Consider the following 16187-nt stretch of genomic DNA (forward strand, 5'->3'; position numbering starts at 1 on the left):
ACAGCCCCTGCTTTTGAAATCATTTTGCCTCCTGGACCTTGTAACATGGTCCCCGTTTAACTTTTCTGTTTCACTTGTAGGTTTTGTTTTGCTAAGTGAAAAGTACTTTGGCTTCCCCACCAGTCTGTCGCCAATCTGTTGTATAAGGTGGAGACATGTCCTACTTCTCTGCTGCCTGGCACCTAGATCGGGGTCTGATGACTGCTGTGTGTTCCATGGATACTTAATGTGTATTTAATTTTTAGATGGGCGTTATTAACAACAGGTAATTTCAGATGGATTACATGGTAGCTAATCATTTTTAAAAGTGTTTATTACATTTTTAAAAACTGCAATAGTCTTTCTAATGAAGGCCTCCTTTTTCTTATGTACATATGTATGTATATACTTTTTATAAGTAACAAAATATATTATTATATGTTATATAGCATATAATATATACATATAGAGCAATTTTATAAGTAATAAAATTATGAGATTATTAAGAATCTTCCTTGTACATGAGTGTCTGTAATACCTTGCACTTTTTCTCGTTGATTGACTGAGATCATCTGTGGTTGCAGTTCCCAGACTGATTTGTGGTTGGAGCCTCCTTAGGCTATTCTGGGATATTCTGTCTTAAAATCTCCAGAAGTAAAAGCATATCTCCACTTTCCCTAAGTATTTATGATTTTTAAATCTTTTCTTCTTGATCGCCTTCATTCTCTTTTTTCCCAAGTGGCCATCTCATTTCACGGACGTTCCCATTGCTTTCGTGTCATGAGTGCCGTCTTTTGGCCACAGTCATGATGAAGTAGAGCAACACTTTCCTTGCGTGTGCTCAGATGCCAATGACTGAACACGTGTCTGTTCTTAAACACGCGAACCTTCCAGCAAACCCTGCTGACGTCTTTGTGACTCTTCTTTCCTCATCCGCCAATCACAGCAGTAATTCCTTTAAAGACGACTATGTCACCTTTGAGTAAATGTGTGTGAAACGTGAAGCAGAGTCTGCAGCAAATAGTCGGTGGTTAGTAACTGACAGCTAGAACTAATGTAGGTGTGTATCCATAGAGAAAATCCCTATATTGCCATGACATGTTGCCTTTTTGGGAAACATTAACCAACCACATCCTCTGTCAGAGAAGGGGTCTCTCTCAGATTCAGATATGTTCTGCTATTGTCTCTACTGCTGTCACAGGCTCTGGGATCTCAGTTCTCTGCCTCCTTCAGGCTTTCTCTTTCTCTGCTCAAAGTAGTATCCAGTATGGTCCTCCATGGCATTCTGTAAAGACTACAATACAAGGTTTTTTGTTCAGATTGTTACTGCTGGATAATTTCACAAAGTCAATAATTCCATGGGGAACCAAGAAAATAATTTTGCCATGTGTACAGATAATCTGAGCAAGTTATATTTACTTCTTGCTGTGTGTCGAGTTCATGACACATCTTCCATGTATGCAGCCAAGCTTGCTACATTATATTCTCATAAGAATTATTGACTGCCTCCTGGATTACTGTTTTTCCTCTTGTGTCACTGCTGTCATCCACTGGGGTGTCTGGTTTTTAAGTTTTGCATGGATGTTTTCTCTCTCTGACCAGTTTTCAGGTCGATTGGGTTTTTGCCAAAGATGTCCATGGCTGTGAGCCAAGTAAATAAAGGACATGGGTCCTCCTCCATCACTGAGGTGCTAATGTAAAGATGTACACTTGAGATAAAGATGTCAGGACAGAATTGTGCAAAATAACTCAATAACTTTTGTAGAGACTACAAAAGAAGAAGTGGGGAAATGGGGAGTACCATTCTTTGTTGGGATTAATGGCAACTCTTTCTGGGAGAGACAGCCAATTGCTATTGTTGGCAACCATTCCATCATTAAATTATTATTTCCATTAGAAATGTCACTGTTGGGGCCCCTGGGTGACTCAGTCAGTTAAGCATCCAGCTTCGGCTCAGGTCAGGATCTCACCGTTTGTGGGTTCGAGCTCTGTGTCGGCCTCTGTGCTAACAGCTAGCTCAGAGCCTGGAGCCTGCTTCTGATTCTGTATCTCCTTCTCTCTCTGACCTTCCCCTGCTCATGCTGTCTCTCTCTGTCTCTCAAAAATAAATTTTAAAAAAACAAAAAAAAGAAAAAGAAGTATCACTGTCATTATCAACATACTCCCCACTGTCATTTAATGTGCACATTACAGTACAACAGACTCCAAACCTCAACAGTCTTTCTTTTCTTTTCTTTTTTTTAATATAGTTTATTGTCTAACTAGCTAACATACAGTGTATACAGTGTGCTCTTGGCTTTGGGAGTAGATTCGTGATTCTTCACTTACATACCACACCCAGTGCTCCTCCCAACAAGTGCCCTCCTCAATGCCCATCACCCATTTTCCCCACCCTCTGACCCTCTCCCCCCACTCTGCCAACCTTCAATTTGTTCTTTGTACTGAACAGTGTCTTATGGCTTGCCTCCCTCTCTGTGTGTAACTATTTTTTTTTCTTCCCTTCCCCCATGTCTTTCAAATAAGAATTACTCTTCCTATGTACTATACAAGCACAGACTAAAATTTATTATTTTTTAATGTTTATTTGTGTATTTTGAGAGAGAGGGAGAGCATGAGCAAGTGAGGGACAGAGAGACAGGGAGAGAGAGAGAGTCCCAGGCAGGCTCTACACTGTCAGTGCAGAGCCCTACATGGGGCTCCATCTCAACTGTGAGATTACAGCCTGAGCCAAAATTTAGAGTCAGACACTTGACTACCCAGGTGCTCTTCGGACAGATTGAAATTTATAAAGATGAAGTGTCTTTTAGATAAGTGATTTGCATCCTGAGCCAAATATTTCTTCTGAGCTCTAAAAATACATATTCATTTGCCTGATTGATATCTCAATTTCTTTATGTCATAAATAGCTCAAATTTAACATGTCCCAAAGGGAACTCTTAAAATCAACATATACCCTCCAACCACATTCAGTTTCTCCTGCTTGTGGACTTTCCCATCTCAGTAGGTAATACCAGGTGCCCAAACCAGCAATGGGAAACTTTCTTTCAGTCTCTCCTTTCCCTTATTTCCCATAACAAGTTCATCAGCAAGTTCTATCACTATTACTTCCTAATTCATCCCCAATGTGTCCCTTTCTTTTCACCACTACAGTCACCAGCCTGGTTCAGTACATCTTGTATCACCTGGATGTTTAATTCAGCAACACACTTTCACTCTTTTCTTTAAAAAAATTTTTATTTTAATTTTTTCCATTATCTTTGCTACAGTCAGCAGGATTGTCCTAAAACACAGAGTTGAGACACTTCTGCTGAACACCTTTTACTGGCTTCTGCCTGCACTTAACACAGGCAAAGCCTTGTGCAGGAGGAACAGGCCCTGCAGGATCTGGCCTCCACCTGCCTCACAGCCTTCACCACCCTGTGATATCTGACTCCCCACCCCACCCCCCCGCCCAATCTGGGCTCAAGCCCTATTGACTTCTGTTCTGTGGTCTCTCATGCCATGCTGCCTCCTTCCTACCTCAGGGCCCTTGAATGGTCTGATCCCACTGGCTGGAGGGCTCCCCCTCCCCATCACCACTGCCTTCTTTAGCTCAACTCCTTTTATTTCTTTAATTTCTTTTATTTCTAGAGAGAGACAGACAGACAGACAGACAGAGCATGAGTGGGAGAAAGGCAGAGAGAGAGGGAGACACAGAATCTGAGCTGTCAGCACAGAGCCTGATGCAGGGCTTGAACTCATGAAACATGAGATCCTGACCTGATCTGAAGTTGGATGTTTAACCGACTGAGCCACCCAGGCACCCCTTTAGCTCAACTCTTAGATTATCTCAGCTCTATTATCATTTTCTCAGAGAGGTGCCAGTTGAGTTCCAATAAGTCTTGCTTTTTTTTTTTATCTTAACACAGACCATTCTTTTATTTTAAAGCATCAATCTGTCTCAGTTTGTTTGGGTTGTTTTAACAGAAAACCCTAGACTGTGTAGCTTATAAACAACAGACACCTATTTCTCATAGTTAAGGAGGTTGGAAAGTCCAAGATCAAGACACAGCAATTTGGGGTCTGCAGAGGCCTCACTTCCTGTTTCATAGATGCCCTCTTCTCACGGGGTTCTTACCTGGCAGAAGGGACAAGGGACCTCCGTGCGTCTCTTTCATAAGAGTATTGATTACACTGCTCTTACCACCTCCCCCCAATGCCTACCTCCAAACACCATCACACTGAGGGTCAGATTTCAACATATGAATTTTTGGGAGACAACAACATTCTGCAAATAGAATGAATACACATACACACATATATACATATGCAAACACACAGAAAAGAGAAATAGATAGAGATCAATCTAGATATCTAGTAGCTATTTACATGTCTATTTCATTGTGAGTTACCTCTCTCACTACCAGCTTCCAGGCTCCATAACATCAAGGACCATGTCTACTTTCATACCTTGTTTACAGCCCAGAAAGAGGTCCATTTCAATTAATAGCTATTAAATGTGTTGAATAAACAACTTCCCCAAAGTGGGACAATCAGCCTTCTGAGACAGGCTTTGAACCCAGTTCCCATGTCTGTGGGCTTTTTACTCTGTCTGAAAGCATTTAATCACATGACATGGGAAAATCTTACTAGAAAGCATTCTATTCAGCTCTCAAGTTTCCATATTATGGCTTCACACAAGGTCCCAAGTGAGGAACCTTCAGTTCTTGAGCATATGTGGCTAAGGTGTCCAGGGACAGAGTGTAGCTGCTGTCCAGTCCAGAGCCCAGAGCCCCTTACCTCTTTATCCCTTTCCTGCATTCTCAAACCTAACGCTCCATAGAAATCTGGGCGATATTCTGTTTCTAAATACCAAGTCATCATCTCTGGGTAGAGGCCCCCAAGTCATCATCTCTGGGTAGAGGCCCCAGCAAAAACATTTATTTTGCTGTCCCTAGGTGGTGGTTATATGGAGCCAAAGTTTAAAGCTATATTCTCAAACTCCTTTTCTAATTATGAGAGTCATTTCAGTCTTAGTCTACATTGTCTACCTTGCCATGCTTTGCTTGCTAATCTTAAGGATTTAACATGAAATGTCAACACTATGATAGGCAGTATATAGTCACATTAACACACGGGCATACTCACCACCAGAGATGCAAACCTAGTGCTGTCACCTAACTGGTTGTATAATCCTGGAAAATCTTGGGTCTTCTGTGGACCCAGCTTCCTTTTTAGCAAAAAGATAGGTAGTAATAGTGCTTGTTTCATATATGCAAATTGCTTGAAGCAGTGTTTGGCATAAGGTAAGCCTTGAAAAAAATGTTAGCTCTGACCATCCTTATCTTCAGCTGTCATTTAAGCTGGTCACCACACTTCTGCCCATTTTTCATTTCCCAGCTTATTCAGGACCACATTCCATCAGTACCTCAAAGGAAAGAGGTGAACTTTGTTACATACCAGTTCCTGAAGGGTACCAACACCTTCATCAGACCCATCTGGAAGCTTTAGGTTAGGTGGACTTCTGTCTGGGGGCTTCCATTTGAATTCTCTCCAATATGGGAAGCTAATTAATTTTAAAAAGCATTATAAATTCTGATAAGGAGTAATGATGTGTCAGGCTTCCCAACCTCATGAAAAATTACAACCGTCATTTTATACCTCAAGTTGCCTCCTTTCCACACACACAAAAAGACTTTGCCCCTATTTGGTTAATTATTGCCAAGTGACATCATCCAAAATTCATCAGCCTCAGAGCGGAAGTCACATTCTCTTTCCCCAAATAAATCTCTTTGTCATCCCAGTGTCAGCTGCCCCCATTGTTGTTGTTCTCATCATCTGGAGCCATTTGTCATACACGGTAGAGGCCACAAAGCTGTAAACTTCATCGTTGGCACGTTAAGGTCCATATCATGGGGGACGTTAAAAGGCAGGTTTATAGCTCTGCAAACCTGGAGGGGCAGAGGACATGATGATAGCAGTCAGGCCTGAGGGCTTGGAGATCCCAGTGTAAGCTCTGTGTCCCACTTTGGAAATCATAGCATTTTATAGCTGAAAATATCTCCACGATCACTCATTGCAATTCCTGCATTCTATCGATGAGGAAATTGAGGCCCAGAAAGGTCTTAAAATGGAGTTAGTCAACTTCTTTTTTTCTCTTTCTTTTCTCTTTTTTGGGGGGTCTTAGTTCACAGAGGAATAACAAAAAAAATCTCTTCTATGAAGAGACAAATATACATGTATATGTGCAATGAGAACACATTAACTCAAAAGCACTGTCCTAAATCAACGTTTCTGATGAATCTGAAATAACAGTTTTTATTGATTGAGGATTTTAAAACCCCTTCAACAGACAGTAAGCATTACTGAGTAGTCCCCTCTCTGCTAGGCTTGGGAGACGGAGAAATAAATAAGACAATCCCTGCTATAGCGGAACTCAAGATTTTTAGTGGCTTAAAAAAAAAAAAAAGGCAGACATGGGCACCTGGATGGCTCAGTCTGTTAAGCATCTGACACTGGTCAAGATCTCATGGTTCGTGGGTTCAAGCCCCATATCGGGCTCTGTGCTGACAGCTCAGAGCCTGGAGCCTGTTTCAGATTCTGGGTCTCCCCCCCCCCCCCGCCCCTCCCCTACTCATACTCTGTCTATATCTCTCAAAAATAAAATAAAACATTAAAATTAAAAAAATAAAAAAGAGACAAAGAAATGTGTATAAACATGGAGGTTAAGGAAACCAGGTATTTTGTAAGGCCCACAGGGGAGGGGAAATCCACAGCTAACAATATTTCCTGATGAATTGATGTTTGTCTGCCTGCTGTGTGCTTTGACTGACTGTATGGCTCTGAATCCTGTGACGTATATGCTAATGGTTATGATTTTGTAGGAGCCTTACAAGGCAAAATAGACTGATAGTTAGGTCAGCCACCTTATACAGCAGTGGGCTTCTTCACAAATGCCAAGGCCTTGCCTCCTACACTTTGTTTTACATTTACTCTCTGTTGAAATGGTCCAGTGACTTGATCACAGAAGGTACTCAGAATCATTAACAAGGAGTATTCAGTTTCTCCCCCCAAATGAAACCATGGTAAATCTCTTTTAAGAAAAAATTACCAGGACTCCTGGGTGGCTCAGTCTATTAGGTGTCTGACTGTTGGTTTCAATTCAGGCCATGATCTCACAGTTTCATGAGTTTGAGCCCCACATCAGGCTCTGTGCTGGTGGTGTGAAGTTTGGTTGGGATTCTCTCTCTCTTTCTCTCTGTTCTTATCCCACTCACACTGTCTCTGTCTCTCTCAAAAATAAACACACTTTCTCAAAATCAAAAAAGAAAAATATACCAACTAATTTTAGGGTAGGAAATCACAGCTCTTTTCTCCACTGTTGACACTCCTACTTAATGTCTCTCATTGTTTTAACTCCTTTTCAGGGGTAACGTTTGTGCATTGTAGCCAAAGAGTATTGGCGATCTGGAAGGCCAGGGGACAGTTCATAATTGTGTTGTGTTATTTGCACACCAAAAGCTGGCTGTTCAAGACTGGCCTTTGCCTTGATCTCTCCTTCTGGGAACTTGTGAATAAGATTTGTGAAAGAGCTCCCCTTTAACAAAACCTTCTCTTAACCTGTTGTGCCCTAGTGGCCACTTCTCATGGTCTGCCATGTGCTTTTTTCCTTGAGGGGACCCAGTGCTGGGCCATACTGTTGTCAACTTAGTTGTCCAACTCTCCCCTTCCATCCCGCATATGTCTACTTGAGCAGCAAGTTACCCGGACTGTAATTATGCTTTCCTTTATCACCTCCTACTCCACCAGAGTGATTCATTTGCTGGGTGTTTGTGTTACTCTGTGTCCCTGAACGGAATGACCCACGTCTCAATCATCTGCATCTCATAGCTCAGCCTAGTGACCAAAAAGAGTACAAAATAGGCCCAATATCTGCCAGTGGACTTAAGAATAAACAAACCAAAGCATCTCTACTGTTTATAGAGTTCTTTAAAGTGATCATATTATGTGGGTATAATTCTTTGTAGCTCACACACAGCCCAGTTGAGCTACAAATTTCAAGTGTACTCAGAGATGTCTATATGTGTAAGATAGCCAAAAAACCCTCGGCGTTTTAAGAAGGCAAGTCTGACTGTCAGAGCTAAAAATTCTATCTGCTAAAGTTAGGATTGGAATTCAAAGTTTTGGGTGTTTTTTTTTTTTTGTACTATGTTTTTTATGTTGTCTTCTTGAGATCCATTCTGCGCTCTCCCTGCTGTCTATCGTACATAGAAATGTCAGAAGTTCCATAAGGAAAGTGCTTCTCAGGGATCATCAGTGCCAACTTTGGAAGATGACATTGCTTTCATAGTTCATCTGAGCTTATCATTAGCTTCTGATAAAGCCTGGAAAAGTCAGGATTGGCAGAGCATCTGTGTAAATACAAGCTGACTGTGGAAATCTTTGTGGTTTGTGGATCGCTAGGCAAAGCCCCCGAGTCCCCAGTGCAAGCGTATGGTCTGAATAATAATCATTTTTCTTATAAAATGTATCATGAGATAAGGCTCAAACTGTAATCATATTGAAAATCATATTTGCTGTGAACAGCCAAAGAGTCTGAGTGGGACTAATTGTCTCTGGGTGAATCGATGGTGTCTCTTGTCAACTTTGAGCATGGGTTTTTGTGTCTGTGAGAAAATAGACTCTGTGTCATGGGCCCAGACCAGAATCCTTCTCAGCTCACTTGGGGATTCGAGCTTGGAATCTTTTATTCAGTGGAGCCCATTTTTTAGCTGGTTTGTTGACAAGGTACCAACATCCATCAAATATGCCAGAGTATTCCTCCAGAACTCTGTCTTTCTCTGAAAACAAGCTCTGACAGCTGGGTCAGCAATTATAGGCCCAGTGGGAAATCGACCTGCTCTGGCATTTCTCAGTACTGCTGGGATGGAGGGGAGTGTGTGTGCTGGTTTTAGCTTGCCCTAAAAGGAGAGCATTGTGGACTCTAAGACCTGTCCTTATCCTGTACCTTTTTTGGGTCCCCACATGGGCTCTCCTTCATCTTCTAGAGAAATCTGCCAGTGTATAACCACTTTAATGAACCACAAATTGAATTGAGTTAAAATCACAGTATTAAGATCCTAAAATTGATTTTGAGAGAGAGGAAGATTGTCCAGTCTTGGAACTAAATATCTAACAGCTGCCTTCTCTGAAAGAAGAAATTGGGTAACACCGCTGGGGAAGGGCGGGATGGGTAGCCAGGACTGGAATGTGGGCTCACAAAACAATACAGTAGAGTTGATCACTGTCTACCTGTGCTGAACATTGAGGGAGGTCTCCAAAGTTTTGAATATAAGAATGTCTTATTGAAGACCACAGAGATAAACTAGGAAAGGTAGTTTGAACTTAGGGGAGATAGCAAGGCTGGGGAGGTTATTCCATGTCTACCTTTAAAAAAAAAAGCTTCTCAGAAGTGTGGTTTCCCCAGGCCTCTTAGGAACAGCATTGCTCTGAGTAAAAGAAGAAGTACAAAAGAGCAGGGACCCCAGGGAAATTCTTATCAACTTTTAAGGAAAAGAAAATTTCCTATTTAACATGATCTTCCTTTTAAACTTTATTTATTTATTTTGAAAGAAAGAGAGAGAGGGAGAGAGGGAGAGAGAGAGAGAGAGAGAGGGAGAGAGAGAGAGAGAGAGAAGGGAGAAGGGAGAATCCCAAAAATGTTCTGTGCTGAGCATGGAACCCAAGGTTGGACTCAATTCCATACACCAAGTGATCCTCTCTTGGGCCAAAATCAAGAGTTGGACGCTTAACCACCTGTGCCACCCAGGAGCCCCATCGTTGTCTTTTTTTTTAAATTGGCATCTCCTTTCTCGTATTCACAATACTACATACTCTCTAGTGCATGCTTGATTCTCATTGTACAATGTCTTATACATTCTCATTGGGCATGAAATGTAAATTTCATCTAATCCTCACACCCACTCATTTTTTAAGAGGAAACACTGATGGTTTCCATGTCACATAACTTATTACCATGTGTATGCCTTTGGACAAGGTATATAATTTTTCTGTGCTTTGGCTCCCCATGTTACAAATAGGAGAAAATATGGACGTTGCAGGGCTATTGAGAACATTAAATCAGGCAATATGTACTAATTTGCTCCTTTTTCCCCATAGAGAATGGATTACTTCATCCAGAGTAAGAAATCTCAATGGGTGTCTTAGAAAGGGAGCAAAAAAAAAACCCCACAGAAGATATATTTAGTTTTGTCAGTTATTTTCCTGGTACTCTTAAAACTATATTCTGAGGTGATTACACACTTTTCCACCTGCCAGTGGGGGCCTATCTCTACCCACTAAGAACCTTGCAACACACTTCATTTTCCTTCTTTCCTTTCCTTTCCTTTTTTTTTTTTTGTTTTTCTTGGTATTTTAAAGAGAATTTTCTTTCAAGTTGCTTGTAAAACATAAATGAAGGTGTTTACGTCTGTCACCAGATCCCATGCCACAAATTAAATCCTGAAAGTACTGAATGAGAGAATCAGGGCAGAGTGGTTACAATAATATCTAAAGAAGAAAAAGCAGTGTATTACAGAATTGTTTTTAACAGCCACAATTTAAAAATATAGGAATTTATTATTTTCATTTGAAACCTGCTTATCTAAGTGACTGTGGGAATGCTAAGTACTTCACAGAGCTCTATGCCTAGAGGAAGTATTAAGTAGTCAGCTGGGGAACGTTTTAATTTTTCTATAAATCTTTCTTTTTCTCTTTAACTTCCTGTTTCTTCTTCTGAGAAATAGTTGATACATTTTACATTTGATTCCATATTTCAAAAAGTTCAGTGTGTTTGCTTGAACTCTCTTAGATTGTCAACGTGTCTTTCTCATTAGCTGTTGGTGGCCTTGGGAAAGTCTCCACTCTCTGCCAGGCCAAGTCTGTGCTTTCAAAAGGGGCCCTTTTGCCTTGCACTGGTGACCATGTGTCTGCAGGTACAGCACGTGTCACATCCCAGGTGGCTGAGTGTGTGCTTTTAGGGAAATGGATGCTCTGACTGTGAATGGGTAGCCAGACTCTTAAAGAGTAGGGACAGGTAACATGACAGAAGTCAAGGGACAATTGGCAGTATTACCTTTGGGCACAGTTTTCTTACTGGACCACTAAGTCATTTTACAGGTGTTTCTGGACAGCACATGTTCTGAGCCCAGTGCTGGGCTCTGAATTAAGGAGTTGGTTGATACACATCTGACCCCTGCCCTTCTGCGATGCTCCATCATGCTGGGAACAACCAAGTATCAAATTCCAGTCGGGAGGTGCATTGTGAAGGAAGTAGCAGGGCATTTAGGGGAAACTAGCTAATCCTTAACCTGCTAAGGAATGGCCAAGCACCTGTCTGACAGCTGGGAGCCTCGGAGAGAGAGGGACAGCCCTTATGTAAGTGCTCAGCACACACAGAGTGGGTAAAGTCCAATGGAACGGGTTGGAATCCCAGCTCTGCCCCTTGCTAACTTTGTTTTCCACCTATTTGAACCATAGTTTCTTCATTTGTAAAACTGGACATAATAATATGCTCCTCATAGGTTGATTGAAATTATGTTCACATAAAAAAAATATATGACATTACAGGGCTCGTGGTATGTGCTGAGTACATATTATCCAGACTACGCTCCATGTTGCCCACACATGCATATGCATGCACATCGAAAGTACATTGTGTGTGAAATGGAGTCAGGGAAGGGGAAGGGAGTAAAGATGAGGCGAGAAAGCAGGAAGCCCAGATCACCGGAAGTCTCAGAGATAGAATTTAATTCTTAGCGTAAAAAGAGTTCACTGAAGGGCTATGGCTAAGGAGATGGGTAATGTTACTTATGTTTTATGAAGATGAGAGAATGAGTCAGAGGGAAGTAGCAAACATTGAATCAGGGAGGCAGTTACAAGGCTATTTTAAGAATATGGAAGGTGATGATGTAGGCTTGAATGCATACCTGCTCAGTGCGATATGACAGATACTGAATCAACCATGTTGTTTATATACTATTATTATATATTATAATATATTATTATGCCATGCACATATCTTTACCACTGTGAGTAATGCCTTTGGATTAATGATGGATGGGTTGAGGTGGGGGATGAGATACTGAGTGACACTTCATTTCCAAGTATGCTTTTATGTAATTCTCATAATGACTTTGTAGGGTAGGTTTCTCTTAGCCCTATTGCACAGATAGGAAGATAGAAGCTCAAACAAGTCAAGAAAGTTGTTTCAAGACCTCCAGCTAGTGAATAGAAAGACCATAATTGAAACCCAGGACTGTTAAACTTCCAACCATACTGTTTTTGTTACTTTCGATTGCTTCTGTCTCCTTTAGGTTTCATGGCAATAGGGAGATGTGTTTTCTTGGAGGTAAAGTACGTCATCAATACATATATCACCATCTAAGTTACTAGATTACCTGGACCTGAGAGGGAACAAAATGTAGGTCATAAAATCTGTTATGGATCAGGAGAGAAGGAAGCAGGGCCATGGAGTGGAGAGAGTGCCTGTGCACTGCAGGCTGAGACACAGGGCACAAGGAGTGTCTGTGAAGCAATAACACATTTCGTGTTTACTCATGAAAGCATTTGTCCCACACCCACAGACAATAGAGAGTTTCAGCTTTCTGTTCCCCTAACACTGGGTATACCCTCTATTTCAGCTCATAATAACCCATTCTAGTGTGGCTGTCCATAAATAAATAGTATATGTTGTGTCAATTCATTCAACATCAGATTCCTAAGGAGCCAGTTTCTCACCCAGAGTTTGATGCAGTGACAGAGGGGAACAATCGGAAGAGAGTATGGATTCATAATGTATGCACTCAGCATTCATGAAGAATTGCAAATAGAGTGTAAGGAGCTGAAATATGGCAGAGAAAGAAAGTGAGGCAAACTTGACACCCCCTGGGCAGTAATCCATTGACTCAAAAAATGGAAGAGCACAATTTTGGGTGAGAAGGTGGAGTGCCAGCCACCATATTGGACTGGTTGGGAACTCAAGTCCCACCAGTCACTCCCATCACTACTACTACCCCTACTATCTATTATTGATGTAATGCAATGTGCCTGACAAGCTGGCATCACTTTGTATGTATTATCACTTTATATGTGTTAGTACATTTCCCTCTGCCTGCAGGCTTCTCAGAAGGATGTCAATTACCCCATTTTACAAAGGAGGAAACCGAGTCTTAGAGAGGTAGATTTGCCCAAGGTGACTCAGCTAACAAGCTATGACTATTATTGTTTAAAGTCTGTGACCTTATCTACACATGGACTCATTACTCCATAAGTGATGACAGATGGTTGTCTGTGGCTTCCATTTGGCTTTGATAGGAGTCCAGTTCAGGGGACAGGTACAGGGGTAGTGATGGGTGATGTGGGAAGCGTCTAAGAGAGTTGGGGATTTGTGAAAACCTTTGTAGCTGGAGTATTTCTTTCTGGAGTCTAGCAGCCTTTTGGTTCGAATCACTTTGTTCCGCAGGAATAAATTGTGAAATTGCATTTTAAAACTAATTACAGTAAAAGTATGATTTCATTTTTACTTTGATTTCATAATTTTGGCTTTACAAAGAATGTTTCTAGATCCTTGGCCAAAATAGTATACTTAATTTATCATTGTGTATGCTCAAGATGAGCATTTTAATTGCTTGATGAATAATGAAAAATTGAGTTTTTATGAGTGCTTGATTTCAAATAAGGCCAGTCCCACCTCTTCGAGACACCCATTCACCACTGTCCCACCCACGTAAGATGGTAAATAATGAATCTGTTTCAAGTTGTATTAAATAGCCTTAATTTTTTTCTGTTGTAAAAGTAATAAATGTTCTTTGTAGAAGTTTTTATAGTTAAAAAAGGGGAAAATAATGTGAAAATAACATAGAACACCTCTCAAAAAGAGTCTCTACTAGCTTATTTTTAAGGGCTTATTTTTTAAAGAGCAGCTTTAGATTCACAGCTAAATGAGGTATGCCAATTTCCCACATACCCCCTGCTTCCACATATGCAGAGCCTTCCCTAGTGTCAACATTTCCCCCCAGAGTGTTAAATTTTACTACAATTGGTGAACCTGCATTGACATATCATAATCACCTCAAGTTCACAATTTACATTACAGTTCACTGTTGGTGTTGTATATTGTGTTTGTTTGGACAAGTATTTAATGATCTGTTATCTCCATCATAAAAGTACAATACAGGGTCTTTTTTACCACCTTAGAAACCCTCTGTGTTCCACCGGGTCATCCTTCCCTCCCCCAACCCGGGCAACTATTGATCTTTTTACTGTTCCCATACTTTTGCCTTTTCATACCAATAGAATCATACAGTAGCCTTTCCAGATTGGCATATTTCACTTGGTCCTATGCAATATGGTCATACACACATTTCTTTCTTGGTCATAGGCAAGTTTCTTTCATGTCTTTTCATGGCTTGCTAGCTCATTTCTTTTTAGTGCTGAATAATATTCCATGGTCTCGATGTACCAGTTTATTTATACATCCACCTACTGAAGGACATCTTGGTGGCTTCCAAGATTTGGCAATTATGAATAAAGCTGCTATAAACACCCATGTGCAGATTTTTGCATGAACATAAGTTTTCAACTCCTTTATGTAAATACCAAGCAGTGAGGTTGCTGTATAGTATGATGAAAGTTTGGTTAGTTTTATAAGAAGCCATCAAATTGTCTTCTGAACCAGCTGTACTGTGTTGCATTCCTACCGCAAATGAATGAGAGCTCCTGTCGCTTCACATCCTCACCAGCATCTCTTGTTGTCAGTGTTCAGTATCTCACTGCTGTCTTAATTGGCGTTTTCTTAATGACGCATGATGTAGAACATCTTTTCATGTATTTATTTGTCATCTCTAAATTCTTTGGGGAGGTGAGAATTCCTGTTAACATTTTGACATAATTTTCAGATATGTTTACATATCTGAATCAAAATAAGTTGATTTGAATCATAATTACTTGACTTTCTCTTCTTTGCTTTAACAATAGTAATTGAACGTTATATATATGTGTGTGTGCATACATATAAACTCAAATGATAGATATTACCGACACAGGATAAGGCAGGGATGCTATTTGGCATCCCTATACAAACAGCATGTTTTCCTTTACTGCATATTCTTTTCCCTTGAACTCAGAGGAGACCTCAGAATCTTTTTCAACACAGATTCTAAGAAGACGATACTATTCAGTTAATTGTGGAATGATAGACTGTATCTTCCCATCTCTTGAACCCAAGATGAGGGGGTTAAGTGGCTCGAATATCAGAAGCAAATTAATAATGAAGATAAATCATGAAAGATGATTATTACCAGGCATCTGGCACTGTAGGGCCTGATGTAGGTACTTAGGGAATTCTTCCCCTGTCCCCTCAAGCAAAATATGACGTATCACTAATGAGAAACTTTACTTCCAGGCTACTGATCAGTTCACTTTGACTCAGTGTGCAATGCATGCTTATAAGTGGATAATCCCCCCCGAGTCTAATTAAGTTGGGTCTAGTCCATATGCTTCCTGTTGAGATGGGACCTTCCAGATGTCAAGAACATTCCTTGGACAACAACTAAGATGGGAACTAGGAAATGCAATTACAAGGATATTAACTGATCTCTCTCTCTCTCTCTCTCTCTCTCTGCCCAGAATCAGATGTTGCTGACTTTGATGGCCGAAGCTCCCTTCTGTATAGGTTCAATCAGAAGCTGATGAGCACTCTCAAAGACGTGATCTCTCTGAAATTCAAGAGCATGCAAGGAGATGGGGTCCTGTTCCATGGAGAAGGTCAACGTGGAGACCACATCACTCTCGAGCTCCAGAAGGGGAGGCTCGCCCTGCACCTCAACTTGGGTAGGATCAGGCTTTGCTCCCTTCTATGTGGAGAAAGTGGGAAATCCATTTTGTAGTGGGTCACAATTCCTTATTGCCTTGATATATCGGGTGGGAATCACTGGAGTGCAATCTAAGTGACGTTTTCGCCTTTTCCATGTCAGAGAAAAGATTACCATTTTGTGAAATAGTTAAGCTGTATGTAGCATTCTTTGAAACAAGATAGTATTGGCAAGTAGGGAGCACTACAAGTTCATTGGTGTCTATCTATTATCTACCATCTATCTATCTTTTTTTTAGTAATAAAATATAATTTGAACAAGTTTAACACACTAGAACATATATTTTAATGAAGCTTCCTCACAATCTATTTGGATTCA

At 40.8% G+C, this 16187-nt stretch overlaps 1 protein-coding gene across 2 annotated transcripts in view; it reads left to right on the top strand.

Moving 5' to 3' along the window:
- Window positions 1–16187, top strand: part of CNTNAP5 (contactin associated protein like 5) — a 789622-nt gene that overhangs the window by 348906 nt on the left and 424529 nt on the right. The window contains exon 5 of one of the 2 annotated variants that reach the window (XM_029934734.1): window positions 15625–15828. The exons of the other annotated variant lie outside the window; for it this stretch is intronic. Coding sequence (XP_029790594.1) covers window positions 15625–15828 — 204 coding nt within the window. The remainder of the gene's footprint in view (window positions 1–15624; window positions 15829–16187) is intronic. 2 annotated transcript variants of the gene reach the window in all.

The sequence above is a fragment of the Suricata suricatta genome, chromosome 3, assembly GCF_006229205.1.
Source record: "Suricata suricatta isolate VVHF042 chromosome 3, meerkat_22Aug2017_6uvM2_HiC, whole genome shotgun sequence".
NCBI lineage: Eukaryota > Metazoa > Chordata > Mammalia > Carnivora > Herpestidae > Suricata > Suricata suricatta.